The sequence below is a fragment of the Grampus griseus genome (genome assembly GCF_964374135.1).
Source record: "Grampus griseus genome assembly, chromosome: 9".
NCBI lineage: Eukaryota > Metazoa > Chordata > Mammalia > Artiodactyla > Delphinidae > Grampus > Grampus griseus.
Window position 1 is genome coordinate 92,765,978 of NC_139003.1, and position 21,182 is coordinate 92,787,159.

The following is a 21,182-nucleotide window of genomic DNA, read 5'->3' on the forward strand; positions in this document are numbered from 1 at the left end:
TAGGAGTTATCTTTCTCAGAGGCAGGAGTAAGTGAAGAAAAAGTAGTTGAAGATACAGAGCAAGTTTTACATAGAGAGGAAACTAAAGCAACTCATTTACTTAAAGAAAGCAGGAATGAGGCCTTCTGAGGGTAAAATTTGTTTCCTCCGACCATCACTGTGATCAAATGTGGATCAGGGAGGCTGCAAAGTACTCCATGGGGCTAAGGCTATGGGAGGTGGGGGTATCAGTCACTAATATGTCTCTGGCTTTTACCAAATGACCATGTCTCCTAAAAGGAACAGGCATTCTCAGATACATAAGGCCACACGAGGTCCAGGTGTGTCATTTTTCACTTACTAGAAAGTGAAAATTACCCAAAAGTTTATATCTAAGATTTTCAAAAACAAAAATATAGCTCCATTACTCATCTTCCTTCCACCCCACTTTCCTTTCTTTCCTCCTTCTCTCCTCCCTCCCTTATTTCCTTCCTTTTTTCCATGTATTCTTCGTATGCTTTGTAGAAAACAATGTACCATCATTCTTTTTGCCCTATGAGAAAAACTGGAAACAAACAAAACACAAAGTTTGGGGAAAATCCAACATTAATCCATACTATAATGAATATAGAATTTGATGTTATGAAAATCCAATATTTTCTTTATTTTTCTAAGTCACACATTTTCCCCCCTGCTTCCAATGATATAACAGTTAGTGGAAGAGATGGGAAGTGCTTTGAAAACCTCAAATGACAACTATGCAAATATAAGAGAAAAATATACTAATTAGTTGATATTGATTTAACTAATAACATTACTTTAGAACAAGGATTCTATATAAAAGTTTGAAAAATTAAAGACAATTTTTGTGGTATTCTCAATATGTAAAATTATATAATTATGTATGTATGTATTTATTTTAGGCTTTTAAAACCAAGGATGGATATCTCGTAGTTGGAGCAGGAAATAACCAACAGTTTGCTACTGTGTGCAAGGTAATCTATAATATTTGGGATGGGTGGATAATATATGCAACAACTTATTTTGCACAAAGCCAGGAAAATTCAGTTTTGCTTAGAGCAATGTTGCTAAGTCTATACTCAAGGCTCCCTGTGTTAGCACCTAAAAGTATGCTTTTTCTATGCTTACAAATCCTAAGGATAGGGTCTAAATTAGCACTCTGGTTTTGTAAAATTGATGTATCTGGCTGTATTTTTTTTTTGTTTTGTTTTTGCGTACGCAGGCCTCTCACTGTTTTGGCCTCTCCTGTTGCGGAGCACAGGCTCCAGACGCGCAGGCTCAGCGGCCATGGCTCACGGGCCCAGCCGCTCCGCGGCATGTGGGACCTTCCCAGACCGGGACACGAACCCGTGTCCCCTGCGTCGGCAGGCAGACTCTCAACCACTGCGCCACCAGGGAAGCCCTCTGGCTGTATTTTTAAATGAAGAATCATAGTAGCTTAAATTATGCTAAAAATTGACCTGTCTACTAGTCCAAACAAAAAGGGAAAAGTCATTTTAAAGGGATTTTTAATACCAGGATTGTTTTTCTGAGAAAAAGAAAGGAACAGAGGAACTAGAAAACAATCAGAATACAATTAACAAAATGGCAATAAGTACATATCTATCAATAATTACTATCAATGTAAATGGACTAAATTCACCATTCAAAAGACATGGAGTAGATGAATAGATAAAAACCCAAGACCCATATGTATGCTGCCTACAGGAGACTCACTTCAGATGTAAGGACACACACAGACTGAAAGTGGTTGTATGTAAAAAGTATTTCATACAAATGGAAACCAAAACAAAGCTCTGGTAGCAATACTTATATCCAACAAAATAGACTTTTGTGATAAGAGACAAAGAAGGGCATTGCATACTGATAAAGGGGTCAGTCCAACAAGAGTATATAACATTTGTAAATATTTACGCACTCAGCATAGGAACACATAAATATAGAAAGCAAATATTAACAGAGCTAAAGGAAGAACTAAACATCAATACAATAATAGTATGGGACTTTACTACCCCACTTACATGAATGGATAGATCATCCAGACAGGTAATTAATAAGGAAACATTGGTCTTAAGTTAGACCAGATGGACTAAACAGATATATAAAAACAGTCCATCCAAAAGTAACAGAATACACATTCTTTCTCAAGTACCCATGGAGCATACTCCAGGATAAATCATGTGTCAGGCCACAAAACAAGTCTTAATAAATTTAAGAATATTGAAGTCATACCAAGCATCCTTTCTGACCACAATGGTATGAAACTAGAAACGAATTACAAGAAAAAAACTGGAAAATCACAAATGTGTGAGATTAAACAACATACTATAAAAATGACTGGCTCAATGCAGAAATTAAAAGAAATTTAAAAAATACTTTGAGACAAATGAAAATGGAAATACAACATACCAAACCTTATGGATTGCAGTAAAAGCAGTTGTAAGAGGGAAGTTCATAGCGATAGATGGCTACCTCAAGAAACAAGAAAAATCTCAAATAAACAACCTATATTTACACCTCAAGGAACTAGAGAAAGAAGAACAAACAAAGTTAGTAGAAGGAAGGAAATAACGAAGATCAGAGCGGAAATAAATGAAATAGAGACTAAGAAGACAATAGAAAAGATCAGTGAAACTGAGAGCTGGTTCTTTGAAAGGTAAACAAAATTGACAAGCCTTTAGCTAGGTTAAAAAAAAATCAGAAATGAAAGAGGAGGTGTCATAATTGATACCACAGAAATACAAAGGATTGCAAGGGACTGTTATGGACAATTATATGCCAACAAATTGGACAACCTAGAAGAAATGAATAAATTCCTAGAAATGTACAACCTTCCAAGACTGAATTATGAAGAAATAGAAAATCTGAAGAGACTGATTACTAGTAAGGAGATTGAATTAGTAATCAGAAACCTCCTAACAAACAAAAGTATAGGACCAGATTGGTAAATTCTGCCAAACATTCAAAGAAGAATTAGTGCCAGTTGTTCTCAAACTCTTCCAAAAAAGAAGAGGAGGGAACACTTCCAGATTTATATTACAAGGTCAGCATTACTGTGATACCAAACCCAGCAAGGACACCACAAGAAAAGAAAACTACAGGCCAATGTCCCTAATGAGTACAGAGGTAAAAATTCTCAACAAAATATTAGCAAACTTAATTCAACAATACATTAAAAGGATCTTACACCATCATCAAGTGGGATTTATTTCTGGGAGGCAAGGATGTTTCAACACACACAAATCAATCAATGTGATATATCATACTATTAGAATGAAAGAAAGGAATCATGATCATCTCAATAGGCATAGAAAAAGTATTTGACAAAATTCAACATTCATAATAAAAAACTCTTAGATTAAGTATAGAAGGAACATATTTCAACATAATAAAGGCCATATATAACAGGCCTACAGCTAACATCATGTTCCGTGGTGAAAGGTTGAAAGCTTTTCCTCTAAGATCAGGAACAAGACAAGGATACCCACTCTCACCAGAGTTATTCAACATAGAATTGGAAGTCCTAGCTAGAGCAATCAGGCAAGGAAAAGAAAGAAAAGTTATCAGAATTGGAAAGGAAAAAGTAAAATTACTTCTACTTGCAGATTACATGACTTTATAGTTAGAAAATCCTAAAGATTCCACCAAAAATCTATTGGAACAGTAAATGAATTCAGCAAAGTTGCATGATATAAAAGTCAATATACAAAAATCTATTGTGTTTCTGTACACTAATAACAAACTATAAAAAATGGAAATTAAGACAACAACCTCACAATTGCACCAAAAAGAATAAAATACCTAGGGATAAATTTAGCCATGGAAGTGAGAGACCCATACACTGAAAATTGTAAGACATTGATGAAAGAAATTAAAGAAGACACAAATAAATGAAAAGATATTATGAAAAGATATTCTGTCCTCATGGATTGGAAGAATTAATACTGTTAAAATGTCAGTACTATCAAAAGCCATCTATAGATTCTGTGCAATCCCTATCAAAATTCCAGTGGCATTTTTTACAGAAATAGAACAATTATAAAATTTATATGGAACCACAAAAGACCCTAAATAGCCAAAGTAATCTTGAGAAAGAAGAACAAGGAAAAATAGGGAGAAGGCATCATGCTCCTGGATTTCAAACTATATTACAAAGCTATAGTAATCAAAACAGTATGGCATTAGCATAAAAACAGACACACAGATCAATGGGACAGAATAGAGAGCCAAAACTAAATTCATTCATATGTGGTCAGTTAATTTATGACAAAGGAGCCAAGAATATACAATGGGGAAAGGACAATCTCTTCCATAAATAGTGGTGGGAAATGGACAGTCATACGCAAATGAATTAAACTGGACCACTATCTTACATCATATACAAAAATTAACTCAAAATAGAATAAAGGCTTCAATATAAGACTTGAAACCATAAAACCCTTAGACGAAAACATAGGTGGTAAGCTTCTTGACATCAGTCTTGGTGAAGATTTATTGGCAAAAGCAAAGGCAACAGAAGCAAAAATAAACAAGTGGGACAACATCAATGTAAACAGATTCTGCACAGCAAGGGAAATCATTGACAAAATGAAAAGGCAACCTACTGAATGGCAGAAAATATTTGTAAATCATATATCTGATTATAGATTAATACCCAAAATAGGTAAAGAATTCATATAACTCAATAGCAAAAACCCACACAATCCAATTAAAAAATGGGCAGAAGTTCTGAATAGACAGTTTTCCAAAGAAGACGTATAGATGGCTAACAGGTACATGAAAGATGCTCAGTGGGAGAGTGATAATAAATAAATAAACAAAACTCCAAAATGATCCATGGTAAGTGCCATGCCAAGAATTAAAATAGGCTACTGTGTTAAAATAGTGGCTGGGTTGTCAGGGGAAAGTCTCTCTGAAGAAATAACATTAAGATGAGATCTGAGTGACATTCATAAAGCAATAGCAATACGTTTTTTCAATATAAATATTAGCATAAAATGTTTGCCATGCTAATATAAATATAGTACTCAAAATTCACAAAAAAGCCTGGAAGTATTCCATAATGCTAATACAGACCATATTTGGGTGGTAGGATAGAAGTGGGTTTTTCTTTCTACTTCTATGAAGTGGTAAAATACAAAATTACACTTAGGCTTTGTCCCCGATTTCTTACACAGAGTTCCTAAAACCCTCGAAATGTCCTGAATGATGGAAGTGTTTTTTGTTATTCACAACAAGCTCCTTTCAATCACACCTGTGTTTATGCTACTGAGGTGACTTAGGGTGGGGTCTCTAGGTAGCCCCAGGATGGTCACCAGGAAGACCAAGTGATGAGAGGGTTAGAAATTTTAGCCCCACCTACCAACCTCCAGTAAGGGGAAAGGGGACTGGAGATTGAGCTCTATGAAAACCTTTGAACTATAAGATTCAGAGAGCTTCTGGTGAAGACAGCAAGGTGATGGGAGGGTAGTGGAGCATGGAAGCTCTGCACCCTCCCACCTCATACCTTGCCCTGTGCATCTCTTCCATTTGGCTATTCCTGAGTTGTATCCTTTATAATAAACCAATAGTAGTAAGTTAAAAAAAAAAGGTGCTCAACATCTCAAATCATCAGGGAAATGCAAATAAAAACCACAGTGAGATCTCACCTCACACCTGTCCAGAATGGCTATTATGAAAAAGACAAGAAACAACAAATGTTGGTGAGGATGTGGAGAAGAGGGAACACTTCTGCACTGTGGGTGGGATTGTAAATTGGTGTAGCCCCTGTGGAAAATAATATAGAGATTTCTCAAATGTTAAAAATAGAACTACCATACAATTCAGCAATTCCACTTAAAGGTATATATCTGAAGAAAATGAAAACACTTAACTTGAAAAGATATATGCACTCCTATGCTCACTGCAGCATTACGTATAATAGCCAAGATATGGAAGGAAAAAGATTTTTTTCTCTTCTTTCTTTTTCTTCTCCTTTTTCAAACCCCACAAGATATAATTAGGCCCAAATATAGTTATTCTACTACCAAATTTATTTTCTTACCACTAGAAAATTAATTTTTTTCTTCAAATTAGTCTGTTTAATGAGTACCTTTCTGCAAAATTCATGTTTTAAGTTTTTAGCAATTGTCATGTTAAAAATATTGTTCCTGGGGACTTCCCTGATGCAGTGGTTAAGAATCCACCTGCCAGTGCAGGAGACACAGGTTGGATCCCTGGTCCGGGAAGATCCCACATGCCGCGGAGCAACTAAGCCCATGTGCCACAACTACTGAGCCTGCACTCTAGAGCCCGCGAGCCACAACTACTGAGCCCACGTGCCACAACTACTGAAGCCCGTGGGCCTAGAGCCCGTGCTCTGCAACAAGAGAAGCCACCACAATGAGAAGCCCGGGCACCACAACAAAGAGTAGCCCCGCTCGCTGCAACTAGGGAAAGCCCACGTGCAACAATGAAGACCCAACACAGTCAAAAACTAAAAAAACAAGAAAACAAAAATGTTGTTCCTAAACAAGGCCTTAAATAAAGGCCTTGGAATTATTTAAAGTAATTTTATGTTGAAGATATTCTCAATTTTTAGCCTTGCTTGGACATTTTTTTTCAATTTGATGTTTTTATCATTTATCCAGACTCTGGTCTTTTGTTTTTATTTAAGGCTTTAGTTTTCAGTTCACTTTTTAGAGTTCTAATCCCAGGCAAATAATCTAGTTTAAATGTGTATATATATATATATATATATATATATATATATATATACATATATATATAAAAGTTTATTTTTCTTACATGTAGAGAAAGGCCTTACCTGTTGAGAATTTTTTACTGGTTGGGAAAGGTTTCTTTTTCCTTGTACCATGAGCTTTCAGTTTTAATAAAGATGCCTGTGAATTCCTTAGAGGAACCTTATTTACTGCAGTTAACTTATTATGTACAAAAATTATTTATTGCTGTGCCTCTTTCGTATGAGAGGTTAACGAGCACAGCTAAAAACCACAGCAAAGGGGTGGGAAGTACCGCAGAGAAGGTGACAAATGGAGATAGTTCCAATTGCAGGAAAGGCTGGAACATCTGAGGTGGGAAAGAGGGGAGCTTTTATAATGGTGACTCTGAGTAAGTGTAGAGAAAATTGATTCAAACATTTGATCTGGGATCAAAGAACCTTTATTATGAACGGTCAATGTTAAAAATATAAAACATACGGAAGCTGTTGCCTGTGAAGTCATTTGCGTACTCTAGCTGCAGAGATGTAAAAGCCAGTTCATTGCTATAAACAAGGACAGATTTTCTTCCTGGGCCATATGTTTTGGAGTTTTCTCTCTCCAGAATCAGGGTGGGGAGGGGGTAGAAATTACTGGTTGATATATTCTTCACTGTTGAAAATAGCTGCACTGAATTCTTTTTATTTTTGATTCATTACTGCTGATCAATTTAAAACTTTTGAACTTCCTCATAAATATCCATAAGAACTTTTTTTGAAAAAGATTTTTATATCAAAGCAGAATATTTGCCATCAGTTTTAGTACTAAAATATGACTTATTGTTATGGTGTGTTATGACACATTTTTTAAAAAGGAGACTAGCAGAGGGCCTTGGAGAATGGCATACTTGACCTTGTTTTTCCCATATGTGAGTTAGGAATGATAATCCCTGTTATGAGCCATTAAGGCAATGTCTATAAAACTCTTTGAGATCCTCAGAAGAAAAGTTTTATGTGTATAGGATTTTACTGTTATCTACATCATTTACTAGGCATCTTCAGCAAACGTTGCAATCTGATTTGAGTTTTTCACCTTCATAATTATACCCTTACATGTAAACTTGTCCTAAAAACCTTTTCTAAGGAAAAAAAATCATCTGTTTCCTTATTTGATGCAAGGTTCTCCCCCTTCCCATATATAGCAAGCGAGCTTTTTCTAGGTACTTTTTATTCAGCTCTATCTATTACGGAGGGTATTATAGTTCAGGCTGGCCTTGTAGAAGTGGAGGACCCCAAGTTAGACAATGAGCGTATCAAAATTATTCTTTTGCCACGTAAAGTCCATCATGAAAGACAGGGCTGCTCTACCTCCTGGGGAGAAATGTGGCAGTATTGTTTGTGACGAATGAGTAGAATTTACTTACGCCCAATCTGTTTCCAAAAGAGAGTTTGATATACTGATTGACTAATACCTTCGTTGGGAGGGGCCCTATTAGAATACTCTTACTGTCAGGGATCAGAGTGGTAGTAAGAGCTTTGGGTTCAAGGCTTGGGCTTCAGAAAATCTTCTTGCACATAAAGTGAACCTTGGCTTATAACAAACCCTATTTTATGTCCCTTAACATGATATGGAAGGGTAGGGAACATGAGCACATGTAAGCTATTCTAAGCTGATTGATGCCAACACTAATGGGCATTCCTATTTGAAATACACTGACATCCTTTTAAAAGTCATATAGACTGAAAGTTTCTTTTATTGGAGGCAATATACATTGGTTCTCAACTTTAGCATGCATAGGAAACCTCCTTGAGCCCCTGTCCCAAAGATTTTGACTTAGTATGTGAGGTGGGGCACGGGAAACTTCAATTTTAACAGGCCCTATAGTTGATTTTAGAGCAGGTGGTCTGAGGACATTTGAATTCTAGGGCATTCTGTGAATCTTGGAACCAGTCAGGTGATCTCTGGCAAAAGGCACTTAGTCTTTGCTAAGCATCAGTGCCCTCATGATGAAAGGAAGGTTATAATACATAACTATACTAATATATAACTTTTGGGGTTTTTTAAAAGTTAGATTAGATAAGTAAAACACTTAGTTCAGTCCCTGGCTCACAGCATGAACTTAATAAATGGTCTTTCTAGCAATTAGGTGTGGAGATTCTGTTTCTGGGTAAAATGGAGTAAGCACATTTCTCCCTGTCCCACCCACGGAACACAGTGATAAAACCTGTACAGAATGCGCGGAACATCTGTATGAGGACTGTGAAAAGTAAGTAATAGCAGGAAAATTGGGAAGGAATACCAGAATTTGAAATGCTTCTAAACTGGCAGTATGTTTGCCGGTTTTTCCCTCTGATTATTCCTTTACATGAACACAGCCTGAAACCTGGGAGTGGGCCCCAGGGAACAGAGCTGAGTTCCAGGAGATGCCCTTCATTCCTGGTGCGGGGAGCATAAAAGTGGAGTCTAATGTCAGAGAGAGTGTGGACATCCTCCCTTTTTGTCCTCTCGTTTTCTCACCCCCCAGCCTCCAAGCAGTCCTGTAGCGGCAGCGGTGGGTGAGCAGCAGCCAGACTCCGAGGAAGGGGCCCTTTCTTGTATCTGAGCTGTGATCCCAAAAGACAGGGCTGAGTCCTTGATGCTTTTTCCTCTGCCCTTCCACTGACTGGCCTCTGCCCTGGAAGTATGCTGGGGAGTAGGGTAACTAGAGGGAGCTCTAGGGAACCGGAAAGAGGTTGCAGAGAGGGAAAAGCTTCAGAAAGGGATCCGTGAAGTTTTTTGTGAACTCCTGCGCTCACCCCTGGGCTGCACATGCATTGATCTGGTCCTAATCAGGACACCGACGATGTTGAGAACTATTAACAAATAGACAACTTCCCAGGTTGCAGCATGACCATTAAGTAGGGCACAGGTTCAAAAAGCAATTGCAAAGGCTTTGGAAACTGAACTGACTGTAGAACCAAAGCACATAGAAGGTGAGTTGGGACTTGCAGACTGAACTTAACCAGGTGAACTGCTTGCTAAAAACAATAACAACAGAAATTTTCTGTAGCATTTGAACAAGACTCAGAGGCTCATAACATAATATTCAAAATGTCCAGGATACAATCCCAAATTACTCAGCATATGAAGAACCAGAACCTGCATGAGAAAAGACAATCAATAAATGCCAATGCCAAGATGATACAGATGTGGGAATTAACTCATGAAAACTTTAAAACAGCCATTATAAAGATACTCCAACAAGCATCGCAGACACTTAAAATAAATAGAAAAGTAGAAATGTCCAGAAAAGAAATAGAAGATTTGAAGAAGAACCAAATGAACATTTTAGAACTGAAAAATACAACCACCAAATACAGGAACAAACACCTCACTGAATGAGCTCAGTAGCACAATGGAGGTGACAAAGGAAACAGTCAAGGAACTTGAAGATGGATAAATAGAAATTATTCAGTCTGAACATCAGAAAGGAAAAAAAGATAGTCCCCTCCCAAAAATGAAAGAAAAAACAGATACTCAGGGACCTGTGGGACAATAACAAAAAAATCTAATATTTATGTCACTGTAGTCCCAGAAGGAGAGAAGAGAACAGACTGAAAAAAATTGAAGCCATTGAAGAAACGATGGCTGAAAACTTCCCAAATTTGGTGAAAGATTAAAAACATACAGATTTAATAATTTCAGCAAACCCCAAATAAGATAAATCCAAATAAATCCATGCCCAAGTACATCAAAATATTACTGCTGAAAACTAAAGACCAAGAAACAGCATTTGAAAGCACCCAGAGAGAATGACGTATTGTTGATACCTTTGGGGGAACACTGACTCAGTTGACTGCAGCTTTCCTGTCAGAAACGGCAGAACACAGAGGGAAGTGGCACAACACGTTTAAAGGGCCGAAAGGAAAGAACCGTAACTGCAGAATTCTATATCCAATAGGAATATCCTTAAGAAATGAAAGTTAAGTAGATAACCTCCCCTACATTCTCCCTTCTTTCCCATTCTTCTTTTTTGAACAAACACATGCTTTCTTATCTTTTTGGGGAGAAACAGTACCTACTTGGAATATTTCACATTTATTTAATGCTTAATATGTCAAGCACTTTCACTTACATTGTTTCATTTTGTCCCAGGCAGCATTCTCTTTCAAGCACCTAAAGCATGGTTATGACCACAGCTCTTGAAGCAGTCTCTCTAGAAACATTTTGAATGCTGGCATAGTTGAAGACAGAAGGATAATTACTTTACCCACTATTTAACACCAACTTTCAAAGAGAAAAGAGGTCCAATAAGTCATATTCAGAGAAGGAGACATGAGTGCACCCCAGTTACCATTGAGCGCAAACACTGAGTAGTTTTTTGTGTAGCTTACACTGTATTCTGGGTGAGGCCACATTTATAAATTTAACATGTGATCTAGTGAAGGCACTTGCTTTTTCTTGAAATGACTTGTTCACTCTTGGTGGGGGAGGGTGTGTTTTGATTCCTGGTTAAGCCTTGAGGCCAATTCTTGGATCAGGTGTGGTGACAGGGAGGTTTCTAGAAAGGGCACTGCATGTGGTGTCACTTTTTAAAATCTGAGAGAGTAATGCTGTCTTTATTATTCCTAAAGGAAATGAATAAGTGAAACATGTGAAAGAGAAATTACACCATTGAGATGCTCTCTTTACTTCAGGGAATCTCCTTCACTTCTCTCTCCTTTGTAAGATGATTAATGGATTGACTTTATTTAAACTGTGGGAAACAAATGAAACCATTACGTGTTTATTTTTAAGGCAAATACATTAATAGAGGTAGTGAAGCTTTCTGTAGGCCACATGGCCTGCCCCTAGCCCATAAATGCTCCTTCTGACTTTCCAACACAAGTGCCAAACACTGCCTCCACACATTCTTTTTAAAACTTCTTTTCCATTCCAAATCCACTTGGTACTTTCATTATGGTCTTGTTAAAATTGCAAGATGTCCACTGGGACTTCCAGGATAGATTTTCTCTTTACTGAGGAGGAGCGAAAGAGGAAGTATATAAAAGCACTTCTATTTGTTATTCCTTCAGGGAGTCATAGTAAAGAAAAATAGGGACACTTCTATAGGAGGAGTATCTTTTAATTTGACATTGTTTTAACGGTAAGCATTTGGGGCAAGTGTGTATGCTTCCCCTTTATTTTAGCACCTTGTACAACATCCTGGATAGGACTACTGGGACAGATAATACTATTTTATTTACATGTGGAACAAATAAGTGAATGTACCTACAGGATATATGTTGATTATGAGCTTGATGTAAGTGCAGACTTGCACTTATGTTATTGGTTCTTAGAGTTAGGTCAGCTTTACCCAATTTGTACCTCTATCTCTGTTTCCTCTAGATAAGACTTACTGTGGGAATCGGATAACTCTTCTCCTATATTCTCATAAATGGGTACAGGATATTACGGGGGGTCTGATAACTGCTTTTCGGTTTTCCTGTATGTAGGCGCATGCTTAAATGTAGTAAAAACTTCTTACAAATGAGAAAACCAGTCACCAGCATGACCCATCCTAACTGCATGATCCTTTCCTCCATATATCCTTGTGTTAAGAAGTATAAAGACCAGCAAGGAATGGTCTTGAGGATGGAGTGGTAGGTCCTGAACACTAGTACCCACAGGCAGGTACACAAAAATTTTGTGAATTACACTTTAAAATTCTTTTTCCCTTTTAGATCTTGAATTTGCCTGAACTGATTGATGATTCCAAGTATAGAACTAACCACCTTCGGGTACAGAATAGAAAAGAGCTTATTAAAATACTATCGACACGGTAAGCTTGGCTCTACTGTTTGCACCTTTAAGAATTAATATGTTATTAGCATTTATCTGGCATTTTGTGGTGCTCTTTTTGGCTTATTTAGATTAACTTATAATTATCTTTCATTTTACAAATTCGTTAGTGGAAATATATTTTAAAGCTATGTTTTTCTTCGTTTGAAAGCGTTTGAAAGTATTTCACATGTCTTTCTAAGTATTGCATCATAACAATGATACAAATAAGAACATCACAATAGCTTGCATTAGTTGCTTCTCTGTGGCATGTAAGTGTTTGGGTTTAGTCTGTCATAAATACTAACAGTAATAATTCAACATCATTTTTTACATTTACTGTATGAATCGCTCTACATACATGATCTCATTTAACCCTTATAATCATCCCGTGAGGGAAGTTCTATTATTTCCATTTTACAGATAAGGAAACTGAGATAAGGGAGGTTCAGTCAAGAGCTTGTTGGCTTTTCTGAGCCTCTCTGTGTAGTTTGTCATGTTGATGTTTTGAAAATGGCAGATTGAGTCATAAAGGATTAATGCTGACCAATTAGAGTATTTGATTTTCAAATTATTCCATTCATGTCAGGTTATACTTTTGTTAAAACCTGTATCAATTTTTCAAGTTTGCCTCAGAAAAAGTTAATAATTCTTACTCTTTCCTATCAGTTTCACTTTTGTTTACATCTAAGTTCTCGATCTATAGGAATAGATTGTGGTTTTTGTGGATCTCAATGCCCATGTGAACCATTCTTCAGTATGGAACATTTGCTCTCATCAAACCAATAAATTAAGAACTTTTGTTCAAATACAATACCTTGTCTTTTGAAAATGCCCTTGTGTTTCCATGTAGCATAGATATATCAAAGTTCTTAGACTCATAGATATTGAGCACAAACTGAGTACCAGTGGGGAGGTGGGGGAGGGACAATACAGGGGTAGGAGAGTGGGAGGTACAAACTATAGGGTGTAAGATAGGCTACAAGGATGTAGTGTACAACACGGGGAATATGGCCAATATTTTGTAATAACGAAATGGAGTGTAACCTTTGAAAATTGTATTAAAAAACTAACAAACAAGCAAAAATTCTTAGAAAAAAACTTCTGCTAATATTATGTTTATTCCTCTTCCCTTCCCCTTTGGGGACCTCTACATGAGTCTGCATTCATTACCTATTTGCTTTTTCCTGGATTTTAAGCCCTTCTTCTCTATGCTGCCTGTATGTCCTCCTTCAACCAATGGGGCCTCTGTGTGTGGGACTGATATGCAGAGAAGAGGGGAATGAGAATTGGGCTCCCCTTTCTTGGTCATTAGTTAAATAAAACTCAGATTCTACTGCAAAGCCGGAGAGCCCTCAGTCATTAACATTTCACCCCATGAGAATTGGCCCTTTATCTCTGCTTTTTGCCTCTTTGCCTCTCAAGCAGTTTTTGATTCATTTAATTCATTGATATGACTTTTTCCTTTCACACCACGGTTACCAAGTTTCAATAACAGGCACTTGTGAGAACCTTATCAAAAGCTCTTGGAGAGTCTAAATAAATCACATCCATGCTGTGAGAAGAGTGGACCGAAGGAAAATACAAAACCTAGGCAGATACGTGTCATCTTGTTATTGAGTTGCCAGCACTCTTCTAACTTTAAGAACCACAGAGTTAAATTATTGGTTTCCTGTGTCCTAAAACCTGTATTCCTTGCTAAATTCTGTTATAGAATTCTATTGTGGACAGACTTCTAGCAGCATCTGTAACAGTTTAATTTCAAATTTCTCTTTTTGGGGTGAATTAAATAACCTAACACCTTCTTCTTTCTCCTCTTATATATACCCAGAAGTGGGAGTTTCAGCATTTTGGAACCCATAGGTTCTTATGTCTTTATTCAGACTTAAGGAATCAAACTTGTAAAGAAGAGACTAGAGGGTAGTCTTAAGAGAGGAAACTTGATAAGGGAGTTGCCTTCATCATCATCCTGCTTTTAAAACACAGACCACAGAGAGGCCCTTGGGTGCCCAGAGGCCAGGGTCCCTGCTCTCTTGGGCTGGGGTGTGGACGTGTTTTGGTGGTGTCTTGTGGGATGCAGTCCTACATTCTCTTCCAGCTCAGGTCTCTTCTCCTCCGTGGTGGATCAAACAATGATGACCAGGGAAGATTAGGATATTGATTCAGTCCCATCGATAACCTTATCATTTGTTTTTCTGAATAAGCATCCCTGGATTCATTAGTACTGTTACGTGTTGGGCTTTCAGAAGTCTCTGTGAATGTTGTAAAATGTCTCATTTTCATGATATGATTTTATGTTTTTCCAATATTGAAAATATTAATGGCTCTATATTAATTACATGATTAGATCTGGTCATTTTATTCTGACATCATGGCCTTCCACAATCTGACATGACCTTTCCTTTCCACCTTTTCTCAATATAAAGGAATAATATAGGGAGGTGGGTCCAGAGGGAGAGAGTAGGGGGAGTTGGCAGGAAAATCATGCTGTAAAAGTTATAATAGAGTTTATGATAAAGGAGTTTCTGAAACTTGTGAAACAAAGGAAAGTTTTTGGCCATAAAATGAGTTAGCTTGTCAGCAACTTCTGTTTTCTGTGTAACCTGATGATAGGTCTTTTTTTTTCTTTCAGTTTTATTGAGATATAATTGACATATAATGTTGCATTAGTTTAAGGCACACAAATAATGATTTGATATATGTATATATTCTGAAATGATTACCCTAGTAAGTTAACATCTGTCACCTCACAGTTACAAATCTTTTTCTTCCCTTGTGATGAGAACTTTTCAGATCTACTCTCTTAGCAACTGTCAAATATACAATACAGTAGTATTAACCATAGTCACCATGCTGCACATAACATCCTCAGGACCTATTTATCGTATAACTGCAAGTTTGTGCCTTTCGAGCACCTTCACCCATTCCCCCCCACCCTGAAGAGACATCTTGAAGGGAATACTCTACCTGGTAGAGTTCGAAGTTTTCCAGCAACTTAGAACCAGCAAAAACTTCCTTCCACACCTGAAGAGACCTAGGGACTCAAGAGTTTCAATGGAACATGCTTCTCATTTGTTCCTTCTCTTACTCATCTATTTAACACGTATTTATTGACTACCTACTATGTACCAGTGACTGTTTTGGGCACAAGGAAGATGGCTTCAAACACAAAACAAAACTAAACTCCCTGCCTGCTTGGACTTTCATTAGAGTAAACCTTGTAGACGTTCTAGAAGACTTTTCTTTAAGACCTCTTCCATAAAAACATGTGTTTTGATATGCCTAAGAAGTTAGCTGTCCGTATTTTTCATATAAACTTTTTGTAAATTTTGCTTTACAAAAGTATTGCAGCTACAGTCTGTGCCTGTTAATAACTTATTGTCTTTTTGTCTTTTCGTGAGCATATTACAGTGCACATGCTACAGTTTTTTGTGTGTGTGGTTTTCCTGTCATTTCTATAGAAAAGCATATTTTTGGTAACAGTAGCTACATTACCATGTGAATATACCATGTTTTTCCCTGTTGTCTGCTATTAAACATTACATCATAAAACTTCCCTTTAATGCTCATAGACACTTTCCTCAGCCTATATTTCTATTTTGGAAAATCTTTAAAATACATAAAAATGTAGAGGGGTTTGTGAGAGTGAATTTGCACTTCAGAAAACTTTTTAAAAATCTCTAGTGATGATGGACTCATGGTGTTCCTTAAAAACAAAACAAAACAAAACGTCGCACCCCTTTCATCCAATTCGATATCCAAAAGTGAAAACAGAAGCATTTATGGATTTTTACAAAGTTTGCTCTCCTAAATACACATAAAGGTTCCCTCTTGTGTTTCAAAATCTTCCTTCCAAAGTATTTTTCCTAAGTTTTGATTAATTTCCTGAGTAATTTCCCAAAGTAACTTTCCTGCCCATGGCAAGCGTTCATTTAAGTGTTTTAGAATCAGGTGATTCTCTTTGCATTCTCCTCTGCAATTCATAGACTCTTTAGAAAGTGCCTACCAGAAATGTCAGTCATTTACCTCGCTCTTCTGTCACTCTTGCTAAATGCAGTTTGATGCTGCTCCCTGAGAGTTGTCGGCCTCACTTGGAAAGGCAGCTGCATGTTTTTGTCATCAGCGGAGTTTTCCATAGCCAGCACAAACACAATCCCTCTCAAGTGCTCTCAGGTGTTACTACTCCCCAACTGTGGCCGTGAGCAAATTTTTTTTTTTTTTTAATTTAAAGGTGGAAGACTTTCCCCTTGAACTTGCCATTTTATCCAGGGTGTTTCAGAAAGTCTGTTTACCCAGCTGCTAAGACCAAAAGCGAGGCAAAACTAAAGCATGTTCAAAGACCCCAGCTAAAACACAGAAGAAAAGATAAAATCGAGACTAATGCAGGGTCTGTTACAACAAACCCCTCCTTTGCAAAGCTAAGGAGCAACAAACTCCTCAACCTGTGCTACCCACACACGGGACCAGCATTTTTGCAATAGTTCAGACCTCGCGGGAGAGACTAAAAATCATGATGTGTATTGATATTGAGAATAGAAGGATTATGATGATGTCTTAGTAGTTGGGGAGAAATAATAGGAAGGCATGAAATGAGGATGAAGGAAAAGAGAAATAATAGGGAAAATAGAAATACAATTCATTTTATTCCTCCTGCTTCCTCTCTTCATCAGCGTTAATGGCCACTGACTGTGTGCCCTTGTCCTGCAGATACAGAGATGAAAGATGAGGTGGCTCTTGGTCTAAGTAGGACAACAAACAAGTAAAGCAATGAATTAAGTAGTGTGTGTGAAGTGCCACTATACACATACACACAGGGTGGTGGGAGCCCAGAGAAGGGGCGACTACCTCAATCTGGGCAAGTCAGGGAAGACTTTCCTGCAGACAGTGCCAGCTGAGGTGAGTCTTTTTTTTTTTTTTTTTTCCAGTTGAGATGCGTCTTAAAGGACAAATAAAATTAGGCAGGTGAGGAAAAAAGATAGTTCACATCAAAGGAGGAAATATCAAACTGAGTGTAATTTTATACGGAGGAAAAAATAAATCATAGAAGAAAAAAAAGTAGCTTGGAGAGAAACTGATGACAACTTTTAAATTGCTTTTTGAAAAATGCTACACATGTTAGGGAAGCATATATCAGTATAGTCCTAATGAAGGCATTCCTAAAATGTCGGTTACCCTAAGTTGTCATAAATAAAACTAACAGTGCGAGACAAATTTACCTTTTAAAGTACTGTGGCATCTATGTTCATCAGGATATTGGTCTATAATTTTCTTGTGATATCTTTGTCTGGTTTTGGTATCAGGGTGATGGTGGCCTCGTAGAATGAGTTTGGGGGTGTTCCTCCCTCCGCAATTTTTTGGAGGAGTTTGAGAAGGATAGGTGTTAACTCTTCTCTAAACGTGTGATAGAATTCACCTGTGAAGCCATCTGGTCCCGGACTTCTATTTGTTGGAAGATTTTAATTACAGTTTCAATTTCATTACTTTTGATTGGTCTGTTTATATTTTCTAATTCTTCCTGGGTCAATCTTGGAAGGTTGTACTTTTCCAAGAATTAGTCCATTTCATCCAGGTTGTCCATTTTATTGGCATATAGTTGCTTGTAGTATTCTCTAATGATCTTTTGTATTTCTGCGGTGTCAGTTGTAACCTCTCCTTTTTCATTTCTAATTTTATTGATTTGAGTCCTCTCCCTTTTTTTCTTTATGAGTCTGGCTAAAGGTTTATCAATTTTGTTTTTCTTCTCAAAGAACCAGCTTTTAGTTTTATGGATCTTTGCTGTTGTTTTCTTTGTTTTTATTTCATTTATTTCTGCTCTGATCTTTATGATTTCTTTCCTTCTACTAACTTTGGATTTTCTCTGTTCTTCTTGCTTTAGGTGTAAGGTTAGATTGTTTGAGATTTTTCATGTTTCTTGAGGTGAGCTTGAATTGCTATGAACTTCCCTCTTATAACTGCTTTTGCTACATCCCATAGGTTTTGGATCATCGTGTTTTCATTGTCATTTGTCTCTAGGTATTTCTTGATTTCCTCTTTGATTTATTCAGTGATCTCTTGGTTATTTAGCAGCGCACTGTTTAGCCTCCATAGACCAGTATCACTGATGAATATAGTCGCAAAGATCCTCAACAAAATACTAGCAAACAGAATCCAACATTACATTAAAAGGATCATACACCATGATCAAGTGGGATTTATCCCAGGGATGCAAGGATTCTTCAATATATGCAAATCAATCAATGTGATACACCATATTAACAAATTAAAGAATAAAAACCATATGATCATCTCAATAGATGCAGAAAAAGCTTTTGACAAAATTCAACACCAAATGGTTAGAAGACCTAAATAGACATTTCTCCAAAGAAGACATGCAGATGGCCAACAAATACATGAAAAGATGTGCAGCATCACTAATCATTAGAGAAATGCAAATCAAAACCACAATGAGGTATCATCTCACTCTAGTCAGAATGGCCATCATCAAAAAATCTACAAACAATAAATGCTGGAGAGGGTGTGGAGAAAAGGGAACCCTCCTGCACTGTTGGTGGGAATGTAAATTGATGCAACCCCTATGGAGAGCAGTATGGAGGTTCCTTAAAAAAGTAAAAATAGAACTACCATATGACCCAGCAATCCCACTACTGGGCATATACCCTGAGAAAACCATAATTCAAAAAGAGTCATGTACCAAAATGTTCATTGCAGCTCTATTTACAATAGCCAGGACATGGAAGTAACCTAAATGTCCATCAACAGATGACTGGATAAAGAAGATGTGGCACATATATACAATGGAATATTACTCAGTTATAAAAAGGAATGAAATTGAGTTATTTGTAGTGAGGTGGATGGACCTAGAGTCTGTCATACAGAGTGAAGTAAGTCAGAAAGAGAAAGACAAATACCGTATGCTAACGCATATATATGGAATTTTAAAAAGCGGTACTGATGATCCTAGTGGTAGGGCAGGAATAAGGATGCAGACGTTGAGAACAGACTTGAGGGCACGGGGGTGGGTGGTGAGGCGAAGCTGGGATGAAGTGAGAGAGTAGCATCGACATATATACACAACCAAATGTAAAATGGATGGCTAGTGGGAACCTGCTGCATAGCACAGGGAGATCAGCTTGGTGCTTTGTGATGACCTAGAGGGATGAGATAGGGAGGGTGGGAGGGAGGCTCAAGAGGGAGGGGATATGGGGATATATGTATACATATGGCTGATTCAGTTTGTTGTACAGCAGAAACTAACACAACATTGTAAAGCATTTATACTCCAATAAAGATGTGGGAAAAAAACCCACATATGGACTGTTTAAAAAAAAATAAAGTACTGTGGCAATACCTTTAGTAAAATAAATAATTATTTTTGGTTTTGAATGATCTGGTTTTTCTGAAGTCAAGTTTCTGGTATGCAATTGAATATCTACTTATTTTCACAGTTTACTGTATTAAAATACTGTGAAATTAAATGCTGTAGTTCACGGCCTTCTAAACAGAGGTGCTAAACAGACATTTGTTGAATTGAATCCAGAACTTATTAAAGAGCTTCACCTTTTTAAATTTGGTGTCAAGTTATTTTTAATATACTTGTTCAGAATATTGGAGAGCTGGACCTGGAGCATTTTTGGGCTGTTCATGGAGGGCTTGTAACTTCAAAGATGCCTAAATATAATGTTAAGTTTTAAAAACAGACATCTTGGTTCCATCAGACAAATTTGGTCATTCCACTTCCCTGCCTAGGTCTTTCAGGGAGTCTCCACAGCTTTGAAGATAAAGTTTAAACTATTTATCTTAACACATGTAATTGCATCTCCCACTTTTACCTTAGAACCATCTTATAATTTGGCCTGGTCTTTTAATCTGCTGTGTCTTCCCACAGGCTCATTGCTTTTCACTAAAATGATGAAGCTTCTTCATCTCACTGGCTGCTACTAGTCTTTTAAAATGAGCACAAGTTTTGGGAGCTCTTCCCGTCTCGTTTGTCTGTTTAAAGCGGCCCCTCCTATGTTGCTGAATCAAAGCATCTATTGCGTTCAGCTGTCATTAATCCTCCACCTTGACGCAGCAGTAAACTTCTTAAGGCAGAGACTATCTTTTTGTTTTTAGAGACAGTTTCTTTTAGAGCAGTTTTACGCTCATAGCAAAACTGAGAGGAAGGTACAGAGAGTTCCCACGTACCCTCTGCTACCCCCCAACCCCTGCCCTCTCCCCCAGCCTCCCCACCAGCAACATCCCTCACCAGAGTGGTACACTGATTATAACTGATGAGCCTACGTTGACACATCATAAGAGACTATGCACATCGTAAGAGACTGTCTTTTTTGATTTTTATTTCTGGTGCCTCTTTGGTTCCCTGGTGCTAGATGTTCTTTCAGTTAGTGAATGTATGAAGCAGTGAGGGGCAAAGCTATCCCAATTTGGGAAACTGGCCAAAGGGAAGAGACCCAATGTCAGGTCAGAATAAAAAGAGGAGAGCAGTGGTAGCTAGAAATGAGAACTTTTTCTAAACTAACCTAGGAGGCCTGTATTATGATCACAGAATGTCAGAAGGCCTGAATTTGAAACCAGAGCCTTCCACTAACTCTGTGGTCTTGAGCAGATCCTCTGATTTCTCTGAGCCTCCGGTTCTCATATATACGGTACGTGTAAGAATACCTGCATCACTGTGAGAATTAAAAA

The 21,182-nt window shown here is 37.4% G+C and overlaps 1 protein-coding gene across 2 annotated transcripts in view; it reads left to right on the top strand.

Moving 5' to 3' along the window:
* SUGCT (succinyl-CoA:glutarate-CoA transferase) overlaps positions 1-21,182 on the top strand; it is a 683,669-nt gene that overhangs the window by 233,998 nt on the left and 428,489 nt on the right. For both annotated transcript variants that reach the window (XM_082662115.1, XM_082662116.1), the window contains 2 exons: positions 903-974; positions 12,401-12,498. In XM_082662115.1, coding sequence (XP_082518241.1) covers positions 903-974; positions 12,401-12,498 — 170 coding nt within the window. The remainder of the gene's footprint in view (positions 1-902; positions 975-12,400; positions 12,499-21,182) is intronic.